The following is a 13,993-nucleotide window of genomic DNA, read 5'->3' on the forward strand; positions in this document are numbered from 1 at the left end:
AAGCATGACAGTCTTCACTGGGCTCTTCACAGGGTTCTTTACCGGTCTCTTCCCACCGGAGGCTACTGCAAGCATGACAGTCTTCACTGGGCTCTTCACAGGGTTCTTTACCGGTCTCTTCCCACCGGAGGCTACTGCAAGCATGACAGTCTTCACCGGGCTCTTCACAGGGGTCTCGCTACCGGAGGTTACTGGGGACTGCATGACAGTCTTCAACGGGCTCTTCACAGGGGTCCCGCTACCGGAGGTTACTGGGGACTGCATGACAGTCTTCACCGGGCTCTTCACAGGGGTCCCGCTACCGGAGGTTACTGGGGACTGCATGACAGTCTTCACCGGGCTCTTCACAGGGGTCTCGCTACCGGAGGCTACTGCAAGCATGACAGTCTTCACCGGGCTCTTCATAGGGGTATTGCTGCCTGAGGCTACTGTGTTTATGCCGGAGGTACTTGGGATTGCCAGGCCCTTAAATCATATACATTCGTCCTCTTCCTCAAGAACAGCAGCACTCTGCTTCCTGGGTTTTAGCTCCTTATTCAGCCTGGAGCGCAGGGTCTTCACCTCATCATTGAGGGCATCCTTCTGAGCCCTCAATGCCACATTTTCCAGCATCACCTGCCTGCAGTCCTCGTTGTCACACTCGGTATGTGGGGAGAAGGGTGGAGGGTGCCCGGGGTATTCCTCCTCATTGTCTATATCCAATGATGTAGCCATTCCAATGATGGGGTTAGTCTCACTGCTGTGCCTCATGTCGGGAGAACTCAGGGTGGTCATGTTTTACATGACGGTCTAGTCTCTTCCCAGCGTACGAACACCCAGCGATGGGACAGGGTTTGGTCCGAACATTTATCCTTCCACTGGCTATTTTCAGGAGGATTCCCCTCTCCTCCAAGTTCCGCACTGCATGCTTGTGCTTAAGGTGTTTGTACAATGCCAGATAGAAGAGTCTGCACACCGGGCATTCAGATGACATCCTTCCTGAAACACACACAATGAATTTGATCAAAATTATGTTCTAGTTCTCCGTTATATGCGTTAGCGTGATCGGTGGTTGCGACACTGGGTCCGATGCATCAATTCATGGTGCATGGACCAAGGGAGGTATTGGGTTACCACCGGGTCAGATGGTCCCACCTCCGCACCAACGCGGGGCTGGTGATGGCAACATTGGGTCCGATGCATCAATTCATGGTGCACAGACCAAGGGAGGGCTTGTGTTACCACCGGGTTGGATGGTCCCACCTCCGCACCAACGCGGTGCTGGTGATGGCAACATTGGGTCCGATGCATCAATACATGGTGCCCCGACCATGAGAGGGTTTGGGGTGCCCCGGAACCAGGCACCACCCCAGCAGGAAACGGGTTGTATGGTCAAAGGAGGAAAGAGTGATAGAACCGGGCTAAAGCAAAGAAAGTGTCCGACAATAGGTACTTGTGAGGCGGCCAGAGAGTCTGTCATATCTCGGTCCTATCCTCCAGGCAACGCTGTGGCCAAAACTGGGCTAAAAACAAACAAAAAAAAAATATATTTCATCCAGGGAAATTTGGGTGAAAATGAAAAAAAGTACCCGGAAATAGTGCCTCATGACCCCGCAGGAGTCCCCTGTCGACTCCCCTGGCTTTCCTCCATGGGCAAAATGATCAAACTCAACTTTTGTGAGAACCAGGAAAAGGGGTAAAAATGGAAAAATTGTACCCCAAAATAGTGCCTCATGACCCCGCAAGAGAGTCTGTCATCTCTCGGTCATATCCTCCAGGGTCACTAGAAGGGTCCAAGCCATCACCAGTCCGTGTTTAAATTGAGAAATGTATCCCAAAATAGTGCATCAAATGCGGGTAGAGTCCCCTGCAAAGTGCCCTTGCATTCCTCCAGGGTCACAATAATCAAACTCAACTTTTGTAAGAACCAGGCAAAAGGGGTCAAAAGGAAAAAATTGTGTCCCAAAATAGTGCCTCAAATGCGGGTAGAGTGCCCTGTCGACTGCCCTTGCATTCCTCCAGGGTCACAATAATCAAACTCAACTTTTGTGAGAACCAGGCAAAGGGGTCAAAATGGGAAAATTATGCCCCAAAATAGTGCTTCAAATTCGGGTAGAGTCACCTGCAAAGTGCCCTTGCATTCCTCCATGTCGAACTTAAAGTATTTGGAGAACCAGGCTGGGGGGGTCTCAAGGCATCAAATTCATCCGACCCAAAGTGCACTCTCATCGGATACATTCTTCCAAGATTTGCAACAGCCGTTTTTTTTGTGAGTGCACCCAAAAACTGGGTTTCCGATTTCGTGCAGACGGTAGTCTGAAAAGTATGGATGGATCTTATTCCCAGGGAAGGGGAAATGAAGCCCAGGGACCTTTTCCCCTTCTCCGTTGCACCAACCATTGGAGAAGGGGAAAAATCGGCCCGAAGCGCCAAACAGTTGGCCCCTTCTCCCGTTGGCACTCTGTAATTTTTTTGACAATTTTTCAAAACTTCATTTTTTATTATTTTAAGATATAATTAACCATTTTCTTCACTTTTTTTTGCTTTCCACGGGTGGGGGCGCCTGGCAGGCCGCCTATGATCACCCAAATTTGGCCTGGATCATCCAGGATTTGTGAGCTAAGCTCCATAACCTGACTAAATCACCGAGAGAGGTCACCTTTCTAGCCCAAAAATATATAATATAAATACATTTAAATAGTAAAAGGTGCACTTGTGCTCTGCATTACCCGGAATTTGATTTTCATAGCCCCATGATAGTGATTAAAAATCATTTTCATGGGAAAAAGTGTTAAAACGCCTGATTAAATTATATGGAGGGCCCCAGTGAGCTCCAGACTATGTGCATTGTGTTGTGGAACCATATAAATGATAGAATAAATGCATTTAAATGCAAAAATAATTATTTAAAATCATTTTAGGGGGACAATTGTGGAGAGGAGCCTGAAAATGACTCTGCAGCACCCCGGATAACTACCAGTTCATCTGGTTTAAATGTGGTGGTGATAGTGGCATTAACTAGTACCCAGTACTGGGAGAGAACCAGGCTACAGCACATGTCTTTTCAACCCAGGAAATAGTGCTCAAAACGTGGGTAAAAGTGTGTTGAAAAGTTGGGGAACATGTTTCAAATGACAGCAGACTGCTGCTTGTTGGCAGGCTGACTCAGTTCACTTGTCTCACACACACCCAGGGCGGGAAAGATAACACTTGTACCCAGGAATAAGTGTTTGAAAGGCGGGGAAAAGTTGTTTGAAATAGTATAATACCTCCAGGGCGCGTAACTGCACTTTACAAGCCAGAAATAATGTTTAAATGGTCGGGGAAAGTATTTTTAAATGTCTGGAAGAGAGTTTTAGCCAGTCATTTTGCACGATATCATTTAACATTGACGCTCTCCTGAAAATGCACAGAATATGTGCATTTTCAGGAGAGCGTCAATGTTAAATGATATCGTGCAAAATGACTGACTAAAACCCCGGAATAAGTGTTTGAAAGGCAGGGAAAAGTTGTTTAAAATAGTCTGATACCTCGAGGGCGCATAACATGGGTAAAAGTGTGTTGAAAAGTGGGGGGACATGTTTCAAATGACAGCACACTGCTGCTTGTTGGCAGGCTGACTCACTTCACTTGTCTCACACACACCCAGGAGGTGAAAGAGGACACATTGACCCAGGAGAAAGTGTAATACCTCCAGGGCGCATAACTGCACTTTACAAGCCAGAAATAATGTTTAAATGGTCAGGGAAAGTATTTTTAAATGTCTGGAAGAGAGTTTTAGCCAGTCATTTTGCACGATATCATTTAACATTGACGCTCTCCTGAAAATGCACAGAATATGTGCATTTTCAGGAGAGCGTCAATGTTAAACGATATTGTGCAAAATGACTGGCTAAAACCCAGGAGTAAGTGTTTGAAAGGCGGGGAAAAGTTGTTTAAAATAGTCTGATACCTCCAGGGCGCATCACCAAAAATGTACAAGCCAGGGAAGGTGCCTGAATCCCGGATACTTTAGGTCTGTCACTTAGGGTGACCGCACCACTCCGACGCTCCCGAGAGTGGACGTCCATTATTTGTAAGGCACCTAAGACAGAGCAGGGACTGTTGTGGGAGAAAATAGTTCATTCGTCTGATTGGCTGTGCGGAATGCAAACCACGCCCGTTTGACTCTGAATCTTTTTTTGTAAGCGGCCATTGTATTTGCTCGCTTCGGCCAGCGCACCCGAAGAGATTACTTTTGTGAAAGCAGTTATTATAGCAACACTAAATAAATCATCGGAGCGGTGGAGTGATGAGGATGTGTCGGCGCTTCTGGCGATTTACTCGGTGGACGTGAAGCGCCGCATTCAGAAGCTTCTACTGAATGCAGTTTCCGTGGCTCAGCAAAGTTAGCAGACCTGGCAAAGTCATGTCGGGACGACTACGAAGGTAAAATAAAATACATGCACTGCACTGTTTTAATCTGCACAATACTGGTCTTAGATGTACTTTTATTTGCTCAGTAGATTGAGCTAGCCATGCTAGAACTTGCTATCATAGGTCCAAGCTGGCCAACAACATCTAGCTAGCTAGCTATTCTCAGCCGTGCCCGCTATGAAAACGTTTTGACTTGTGAATAAGTGTGCAATGTTCTGTAATTTGCTTCACTAACTCATGGCACTAATCGTGTGTTTCGGGCGAGGTGTTTCTCTCTGGATTAGAAACTAGTTTTCCCCTCCGGGATAAAACGATAATATAACGTTAGCAATTAGCATGCTAGCTGGACATAATGCTACCTCTGTATTCTTACCTCTAACAATACATTGTAGTTACTATAATTTCAAGTCATTTGCAACATTCTTCCACATGTTAATGGTAAAATCTTAAACAGTTGATTACCTGCATGCCACAAAACTGATGTTCTAATATTTTTGCACATTTAAGTAGAAATGTAATTGAAATTCTATTTATTTTTCCTTTTTTTATTGATTGTTATAATTGTACTCAGCCATGTTATGTTAGATGTCAATCCACTTACACTGTAACTACTCTGGCCTTGAAAGAAGGTTACACATCTAACTGATGTCCACTAATCCCTATAAAACAAAGTTCAAGCATAGATTAAGCACAAAACAATAAATAAGGGCACTTTGACATTTATATTTTATTTGATATTATTTGATCCTATCTTATCTTCTACTTTACACCTGCATTTTGTACACTGTCCCTGTCTGCACCATGTCCAATGTTGAACAATGTTGTCTCATTGTTGCGATTAAACTGATCTTGTATCTTGCTTATTTCACCTTAGGAAAGCGGGCACGCGATGACAGCTTCCTTGACACCATCATGGCGATGGACCGCCGTGCCATGGTCAGCAAGGAGAATGAGGACCTGCGTGCCAAGGAGATGCACGACGAACGGCTGCTGCATTCACACAAGGCCCAGGAATCGGACGACCAGCTGCTCATGGTGATGCAGCTCCATGCTGACTCGGCGGCGCGCCAGGTGGAGGTGTCGGCGCGCCAGGTGGAGCAACAAAATACCTTTCAGGCTGGGATTCTGGCAGTGCAAAGCGAGCTGATTAAATCCTACAGGCCTTCAATAAAAAAATTAAGAAAAACTTGTCGTCGTTGATTAACTGTACAATGACTTGTTGGGAGGTGTGTGGTGCAGTGGTCTGGTGCGTTAGTGTTCGGATCAGGGGAGCACAGGTTCAAACCCCACTGCAGTCAGCATGTCGTTGTGTCCCTGGGCAAGACACTTCACCCCAAATTGCCTACACCTGGGACAGTTAATTTTGTATTATTGTGATTATATATATGCCACTGTTATTAATACTGACACTTCACTTTGCACTAAGGTGTGTCTGCTGCTGAGCCTATCTATTGTTATATATATATATATATGTTTTGATACTACTGACACTTTATTTGATATTGAAAATGTTAACTTCTATTTACATGCATACGACACACCTGGGACAGCGTGATGCTGTTATTGATATTGTCTTGAGTGTGCAATAAAAGAGAACCTACATGGCGATTAAACAGAGCCTGTATCTTACATTTTTCATTACATTTCATGTAACTAAGCTTGCTTATTATTCTGATACCATCATGTTTCATCGGTTATAAACTGGCGAAGCTTTATTTATTGTGGCTTTCAAAAAGATAATTTCATTGTATTTCAAAATGGCGTCCAACACAAGCACTATTTATTTATAGAAAGAGAAATGGTTAAGTTTGTTATTACCAGTGTTGTGAGTTCAATATCTTTAATTAATTATAGTAAGGGAACATCTTAGGAGTTAGTGTAGTGAGTTTCAGAGCAGTGTAATAATTATTTGACCTAAAACTAAATGTTTTTATGAACATGGGGATTTGCTAACTTTTGATTTCCCCCATTTTACACGACACAAATGGAGGCCACTATGGGCCAAAACTAACACGTAGGTTTCTGTAGGGTTTATGGCAGACGGATGCAGTTGCTCTCAGGAGGATATATAATAAAGGTGTGTTAGCTGCTGAGCCTATTTAGTGTGCATACAACACACCTGGCACAGTTTATTCATTTCACACGTAGCGTAGCGCGTGCATGTCGTCGTCCAATCCTTTTGTCAATCCTTCTTAACCGCCTTCACTTCCGAATCAGCATTGCTATTGCATTTGACTGGTCGACGATCTGTATTTGTGTTTGCTTAAATAACTCAGACGAAGCTCATGTCTGAGGTCGGAAGGTAAACAGACGCCTCATTTACAGCAAGTGGGCGCGGCTTCTTCTCTTTCTCTCGGTTTTTTGGCGGATTGCAACATTACCGCCACCTACTGTACTCGCCGTGAAGTTGTTTGGGGCCTGCCAGTAAACCCAAAGCAGAAGAAGAAGAAGTGACGTCAGCGGTTTATTTGCCTAATCCACCCCCAGGAACTCATTTTGGTGTGAACGCAATCTGCTTTAGTTCATCAGAACTAAAAGAGCTCTCATGAACTAAAGTTCTCATGAACTATTGTGGGAAAAGTACTTGGTGTGAACGCGCCTATTGCTACCACGTTTAATGCTGGATGATAAGAAAACCTCAACATTTTACTTGTTCCTCAGGTCCAGTTCTCTCAGGACTAGGAGCTGATGACAGAGCTTCACAGCTTCTCTCTGACAATGTACAAACACTAAAATAATTAAAGAAATGGTCCATCCAATAGTTAATATATGAAGTATCTAGGTGTTCAGAGGGTCAACATTGTTAAACAGCTTTTCACTAACCTGATGGTTTCCAGTTCACAGTGTGGACTCTCCAGTCCAGCAGACAGCAGCTTCACTCCTGAATCCTGCAGATCGTTGTTACTCAGGTCCAGCTCTCTCAGACTAGAGGACTGGGAGCTGAGGACTGAGGACAGAGCTGCACAGCTTCTCTCTGAGAGGTTACAGCCACTCAGTCTGAGGAGGAATCAGAAATACAGAAGAAAGTTATTAAAAACTGTTATTTGTTGCTGAATAAATAAAACTACATTTCATCTGGATAGTTATGTGTTCACCTACAGAACTTTGTTGGAGGCTTTGACCACTGGCAGCAGCCTCAGAAGAGCCTCCTCTGAAGCACAGTATTTATTCAGGTTAAACACGTCCAGATCTTTTCCTGATGACAGTAATATAAAGACCAGAGCTGAACACTGAGCAGGAGAGAGATTCTCTTCAGAGAGACGTCCTGAACTCAGGTACATTTGGATCTGCTCCACTAGAGAATGATCATTGAGTTCATTCAGACAGTGGAACAGGTTGATGCTTCTCTCTGCAGACAGATCCTCTTCTATCTTCTTCTTGATGTACTGGACTGTTTCCTCTTCAGTCTCTGAGTCACTTCCTGTCTGTGTCAGCAGGCCTCTTAGGAGTTTCTGATTGGTCTGCAGAGAAAGACCCAGGAGGAAGCGCAGGAACAAGTCCAGGTGTCCATTTGGACTCTGTAAGGCCTGGTCCACAGCACTCTGGTAGAGATGTGTTAGTGTAGGTTTGACTTTAGGCCACCAGGAGGTTGTTGGTTCTTCTGACAGCAGGTTGACCCCAGAGTTGATGAAGGTCAGATGGACATGAAGAGCAGCCAGAAACTCCTGAACGCTCAGATGGACGAAGCAGAACACCTTGTCCTGGTACAGTCCTCTTTCCTCTCTAAAGACCTGCGTGAACACTCCTGAGTACACTGAGGCTGCTCTGATATTGATGCCACACTCTGTCAGGTCGTGATCATAGAAGATCAGGTTGCCTTTCTGCAGCTGCTCAAAAGCCAGTTTTCCCAGAGACTCCATCATCTTCCTGCTCTCTGGACTCCAGTGTTGATCTGTCTCAGCTCCTCCATGATACTTGACGTTCTTGACTTTGGACTGAACCACCAGGAAGTGGATGTACATCTCAGTCAGGGTCTTGGGCAGCTCTCCTCCCTCTCTGGTTTTCAACATGTCCTCCAGAACTGAAGCAGAGATCCAGCAGAAGACTGGGATGTGGCACATGATGTGGAGGCTTCGTGAGGTCTTGATGTGGGAGATGATGGTGCCGGCCTGCTCCTGATCTCTGAATCTCTTCCTGAAGTACTCCTCCTTCTGTGGGTCAGTGAACCCTCGGACCTCTGTCATCATGTCCACACACTCAGGAGGGATCTGATTGGCTGCTGCAGGTCGTGTGGTTATCCAGAGGCGAGCAGAGGGAAGCAGCTTCCCCCTGATGAGGTTTGTCAGCAGCACATCCACTGAGGTGGACTCTGTGACATCAGTCAGGATCTCAGTGTTGTGGAAGTCCAGAGGAAGTCGACACTCATCCAGACCGTCAAAGATGAACACAACCGGGAACTGATCAAACCTGCAGATTCCTGCGTCTCTGGTTTCAGTGAAGAACTGATGAACGAGTTCCACCAAGCTGTACTTGTTCTCTCTCAGCACATTCAGCTCTCTGAAGGTGAATGGAAATATGAACTGGATGTCCTGGTTGGCTTTGCCTTCAGCCCAGTCCAGAGTGAACTTCTGTGTTAAGACTGTTTTCCCAATGCCAGCCACTCCCTTTGTCATCACTGCTCTGATTGGTGACTCTCTTCCAGGTGAGGCTTTAAAGAGGTCTTCTTGTCTGATGGTTGTTTCTGGTCTGTCTGGTTTCCTGGATGCTCTTTCAATCTGTCTGACCTCATGTTCATCATTGACCTCTGCAGACCCCCCCTCTGTGATGTAGAGCTCTGTGTAGATCTGGTTCAGAAGGGTTGGGTTTCCTGCTTTAGCAATGCCCTCAAACACACACTGGAACCTCTCCTTCAGGGTGGATTTGAGTTTACTGCACACTGCAGCAGCAGTTCCTGAATGAACAAACAACAAGTGGAATCAGTGAGTGGGTCCTGCAGAAACACTGAGAATCTTAACATTTAAGTGTGGCTGTATAGTTTGAATCAGCTCCTCAGAGGACACACTGATGCAGACGTGTACAGCATATTAACAGCAGATTTTGTAAACTTCTCAATGTTCCTCCATCTCCTCTCCATCATGTTAAATGTGTTAAACCCTCTTACCGCTCTGCAGACGCTCAGCCAGCTCCTCCTGCTTCATGCTCCTCAGGAAGTGCAGTGAGATGTTCAGAAATGCCTCTCTGCTGCTCCTCCTCTGCTCTTCATCTTCACCGTCCAACACCTCCTCTTCCTCACTCTGACTCTCTAAGCCTTCTGGGTAATCTGAACTCAGAGCTTTCTGGATCTTCTTCAGCTCGTTCTTCACAAAAGTGACGATGTTCTCCTCCAGCAGCTGCAACAGATTGATGAACATTGATCAGAATAATATAGTTAAAACTAAACTAAATTATGTTAGGGAGTGTGTGCAGCAAGGCGGACAATATTGAAAAAAAATCACCGGACTCGAATCTTAATTTGCTCTTTTTTCTATAATCATCCAACCCTCTTGGATTGCACGACTGCGACACTCACACTTAGGTAGGGCCACACCTCACTACAGAATCCTCTGGGATCTCTTAAACAGATTTAGTCGTCTGCCTTAAATCACGAGTTAATTGAACCTGGTTCTCCAGAAGTTAGTAGAGGTAAGACCTTTCAGAGGTGAATCTGAGCCTGGTGGTGAACTTTCATACACTCAATAGCTTCTGATAGGTCAATCAGTAGGTCTGATTAATAGTCAGAGATGAATACAGGTCCGCGGACGCAACAACAGTTAATTTAAAGAAGACAACATGTGATCATCTGTCCGTCTGAAGGCCTGCTGGTCTAAACAGAGCAGCATGGACACTGTCAGGACCTGAATGGTAGATCATCTGTAGTTCATAGTAAATGTATATTTGTACACACCATAAATATGGAGTCCAGGTCTGTGTGATGCTTCGGGGCAGACTGATCACTGGGAACCTCTGAGAACTCCTGCAGAACTCTGTGGAGAAAACATCCAGAACATTTAAAGACTCTAATCTATACACAGCTGACTGAAGGTGTTCTGAGATGAAGACAGAATAACAGGGTAACTGTGGCTCAGCAGGTGGAGGGGGGGGGGTTATAAAAACACCAACATTACTGAGGCCTGAAAGCGTCCGACCATCAGAAGCCTCCCAGCAGCTGATGGTGCGAGGAACAGAAAGCCCCATTATTATCTGGAGCCGGATCTGAACCAATCTGTGGTGCCTTCTCCAAAGAGAGTCAGATAGTAACAGAGTCCAGTTTGAAATTCTTACCTTTCATCAGCACTTTGTCCAGCTTTAAAGTAAAGAGGACACGCCATAGACCCGTCACTCTTCATGGACTCACAGCGGGGTCCAGGTCCAGGTCCAGGTCTCTGCTGCTGGATCCTGAGACTGATAAAGAACAGAGTAATAAAAACACCAGACACCTCACGCCGCCCTTCATGCCATTAACAGCTCGCTGCCTGCCGTCAAACAGAAGAGGGGGGTCGTCTAAAACAATCCATGATTAATGTCTTAATTTGGGAGAGTAATCTTTCTTTGCTCATTATATGATTCATAATTCAAATAGAAGTCATTAGAAACCAACTCAAGAGAGGTACGTTGGAGGCTGGAGCAGGATTTACTCTTCTCCAAAGAGAGTCAGATAGTAACAGAGTCCAGTTTTAAATTCTTACCTTTCATCAGCTTTAAAGTAAATAGGAGACGCCATAGACCCGTCACTCTTCATGGACACACAGCTAGATCCAGGTTCAGGTCCAGGTCCAGGTCCAGGTCCAGGTCCAGGTCCAGGTCCAGGTCCAGGTCCAGGTCCAGCAGAATGTGGAGTTTGCTCTGGGCTTGAACACAACACACAGAGCTCTGAGTGTGAATAATGAGTGCTGAGCTGTGACACGGAGAAGAGTCATGGACAGCTGGAGATCTCACCTCTGAGCTTTGGTCTGGCGGTCAGGTTCCCCACACAGAGAGCTTTTAGAGGGGGGGGCTCCCTCCTCTCTGTCCTCACACTGATCCATAGCAGAGCCTCCACCTTCACACAAACACAACAACATGGTTATTCATTACAACCAGCTTTACATCACAGGACACATCAGTGCTCCTCCTCTCAGATATTCAGGCTGACAGGAACCTTGATGGAGCCTCAACAGGATCTGATCAGGCCAACACGTGTCCCTCAGCCCCAGGCCCACACAGAGACTCAGTGTGTTGACCCCTAGAGTGTCAGAGTTTATTAAAGCACACCCAAAAACGTGGCAATTCAATTCTGATGTTTAGAATAAAGATTGTCGGTTACGGCACTCTGCAGCTTCATGTGTGGTGGAAACTCTGCTCATCTCTTCCTCTTCAGTTCTGTGTCTGCCTGCATCTGATCTGAGGACGCCGTCACACCCTCATCAAAACACATATGAGTCTCGTGAGAACCAGTGTAACCAGTGTCAGAAACCCAGTCAGTGAGAGCTGCTGTAGTTGGCACTGTGGTGACGTCACGCTTTGCCGAACTGCGTTGTGGTTCCGTCGCGTCGCTTTGCCTCCGTTGCTCGCTTTGAAAGTTGAGAAAAGTTCAACTTTTCAAGCGTCGACGGAAGCGTCAGCCAATCAAATCATATAACAGTACAAGCTCTAGCCAATCAAACCGTGTGATTGTGTGTCCAGGGCGGGAGATTAATGTGATTGGTTGTTGGTCGTACGCCAGACACGCCCACCGGCAAGCTTCAACGCAACGCTGCCGTGTGGAGGTACTGTTACACTCAAACTATGATGTGGACCGTCAAATCACCAAAACATCACATGACAATAAATAATGGGACCCAATTTCCCAGAATGCTACTGCCTGCATGTACTACCTGTCCTGCAGCTGATCACCTTCACCCCAGGTGACCCAGGTGAATGAAAGCAGCAGCCTCCATCGTTCAGTCTCCTCTCCACTGACCATTTCAAATCCAGCCTCCCACAAAACAACGTTCCCGTACGACTGAACTGCATTCTCAATAACACAACTACACAACTACTCGGTTATGTTTAGAAAAAAGATCGTAGTTTAGATAAAAATATGGAAGTTAGTTATGTAAATGCAGTTACAGACTTTAATCACAATTACGTTTTCCTTATGCAACGTTTGTTTTATTTTTGACAGGTCAAAATCAGACCTAAACTAAGAGAATTATTCGTTTTTTATCAAAACATAATTGATAATACAGTTTGGATTTATGGACATTTATTTTTTTCCAGACCAGGCTGATTTTGAATGAACTTTTACATTTGATATAACATCTGAATTACTTTTCATGCCAAAGAGTTTTATAGTCCACCAAAAGGTTTTTGTTTCAACCAAAACATTCGCTCGAGTTCTCCCTATTATATTTGCATCAGACCTACACCAGATGTGTAATAAGGCTTGGGGAGTAACAGAACACATGTAACGGCGTGATGTAATGGAACATTGTATCATGCTGAGGGAGCATTTCAAGTTCACCGTCTGTTCTTCTTTTACAAGATATTTCTAACAACAGGTAGCAGCAAATGTCCTCAATGTACATGGTGTTAGAGCTTTATTGTCGTTAGGTTAGTGGTCTTATCTTTTGTGGACAGACATGATGTTTCTCCATTTCCTATCAGGTGTGTTTAAAAGAATCCTATATATAGTATGTTTATGTTTAATCCTATATATAGTATGTTTATAGTATGTACCCCCCATTTTACCAATGTGATGCGCCGGTGACGATGGCCGCATCGTCTTTGTGCTCCTCTCCAACTTTGCCCATTTTCGTATTTTGTACATATTTCTTTTACTTTTGCCGTTTTACTTTTAACATGGTTCGCAACATGCTAGCCGACCGCACCTACTCTGCCATACAATATAGCAGAGAGGAACTTTTCCAATTGCGAAACTTCGTGGACAATATTAACCCTCCGACAAACAATGGAGATTCACCATGGCTACCTGTTGCTGTTCTACCTGAGAGACGCAAGAAGAAGACAAAGCGGGGATGCCGGGCCGGGTTGCTGGTCAGACTGAGAAAACGTGAGAATCGGCCCCCTCTTCCGAGTATTCTTCTGGCTAATGTTCAATCCATTGAAAATAAGCTAGATGAACTCAGAAGCCGGATTGCTTTTCAACGGGACATTAAGAACTGTAACGTGTTAATTCTCACTGAGACTTGGCTCAACCCCGCTATCCCGGACTCCGCTATTGTCCCTGACGGATTCTCTATTTTTCGTCAGGACCGGACTGCAAACTCGGGGAAAAGTAAGGGAGGCGGTGTGTGTGTAATGACTAACAACAACTGGTGCTCAGATGTGAAGATTATTTCATCGGACTGTTCCGCACAGCTAGAGCACCTCATGATCTCATGTCGGGCCTTCCATCTGCCGAGGGAATTCACATCTGTTGTGATAACAGCAGTGTATATCCCGCCGCAGCCACTCGCCGACAACAACACGGCACTCGATCAGCTGTTTGGGTTTATTGATAAAACCGAGACTTCACGGCCAGATGCGGCGTTCGTTGTGGCCGGAGATTTCAACACCGCCAACATGAAGAAGGTTTTGCCAAAATATTACCAACACATCAACTTCCCGACGCGCGGGGGAAACATACTGGACCATGTTT

General features: G+C 45.4%; 1 protein-coding gene across 3 annotated transcripts in view; it reads right to left on the reverse strand.

Annotated features, from left to right (window-relative positions):
* Positions 1 to 13,993, reverse strand: part of LOC117489279 (NLR family CARD domain-containing protein 3-like) — a 64,665-nt gene that overhangs the window by 20,176 nt on the left and 30,496 nt on the right. Inside the window, exons 1-7 of one of the 3 annotated variants that reach the window (XM_034138486.1) lie at positions 11,311 to 11,413; positions 11,061 to 11,222; positions 10,657 to 10,776; positions 10,280 to 10,358; positions 9,497 to 9,725; positions 7,495 to 9,286; positions 7,219 to 7,392 (exon numbers count right to left, since the gene is read on the reverse strand). In XM_034138486.1, the coding sequence (XP_033994377.1) occupies positions 7,219 to 7,392; positions 7,495 to 9,286; positions 9,497 to 9,725; positions 10,280 to 10,358; positions 10,657 to 10,776; positions 11,061 to 11,222; positions 11,311 to 11,399 (2,645 nt within the window). In that variant the 5' untranslated portion in view covers positions 11,400 to 11,413. Of the gene's footprint in view, positions 1 to 7,218; positions 7,393 to 7,494; positions 9,287 to 9,496; positions 9,726 to 10,279; positions 10,359 to 10,656; positions 10,777 to 11,060; positions 11,223 to 11,310; positions 11,414 to 13,993 lie in introns of those variants that run through there. The other 2 variants (XM_034138485.1, XM_034138484.1) reach the window with 2 other exon arrangements.

This window comes from Trematomus bernacchii, unplaced genomic scaffold (assembly GCF_902827165.1).
Source record: "Trematomus bernacchii unplaced genomic scaffold, fTreBer1.1, whole genome shotgun sequence".
NCBI lineage: Eukaryota > Metazoa > Chordata > Actinopteri > Perciformes > Nototheniidae > Trematomus > Trematomus bernacchii.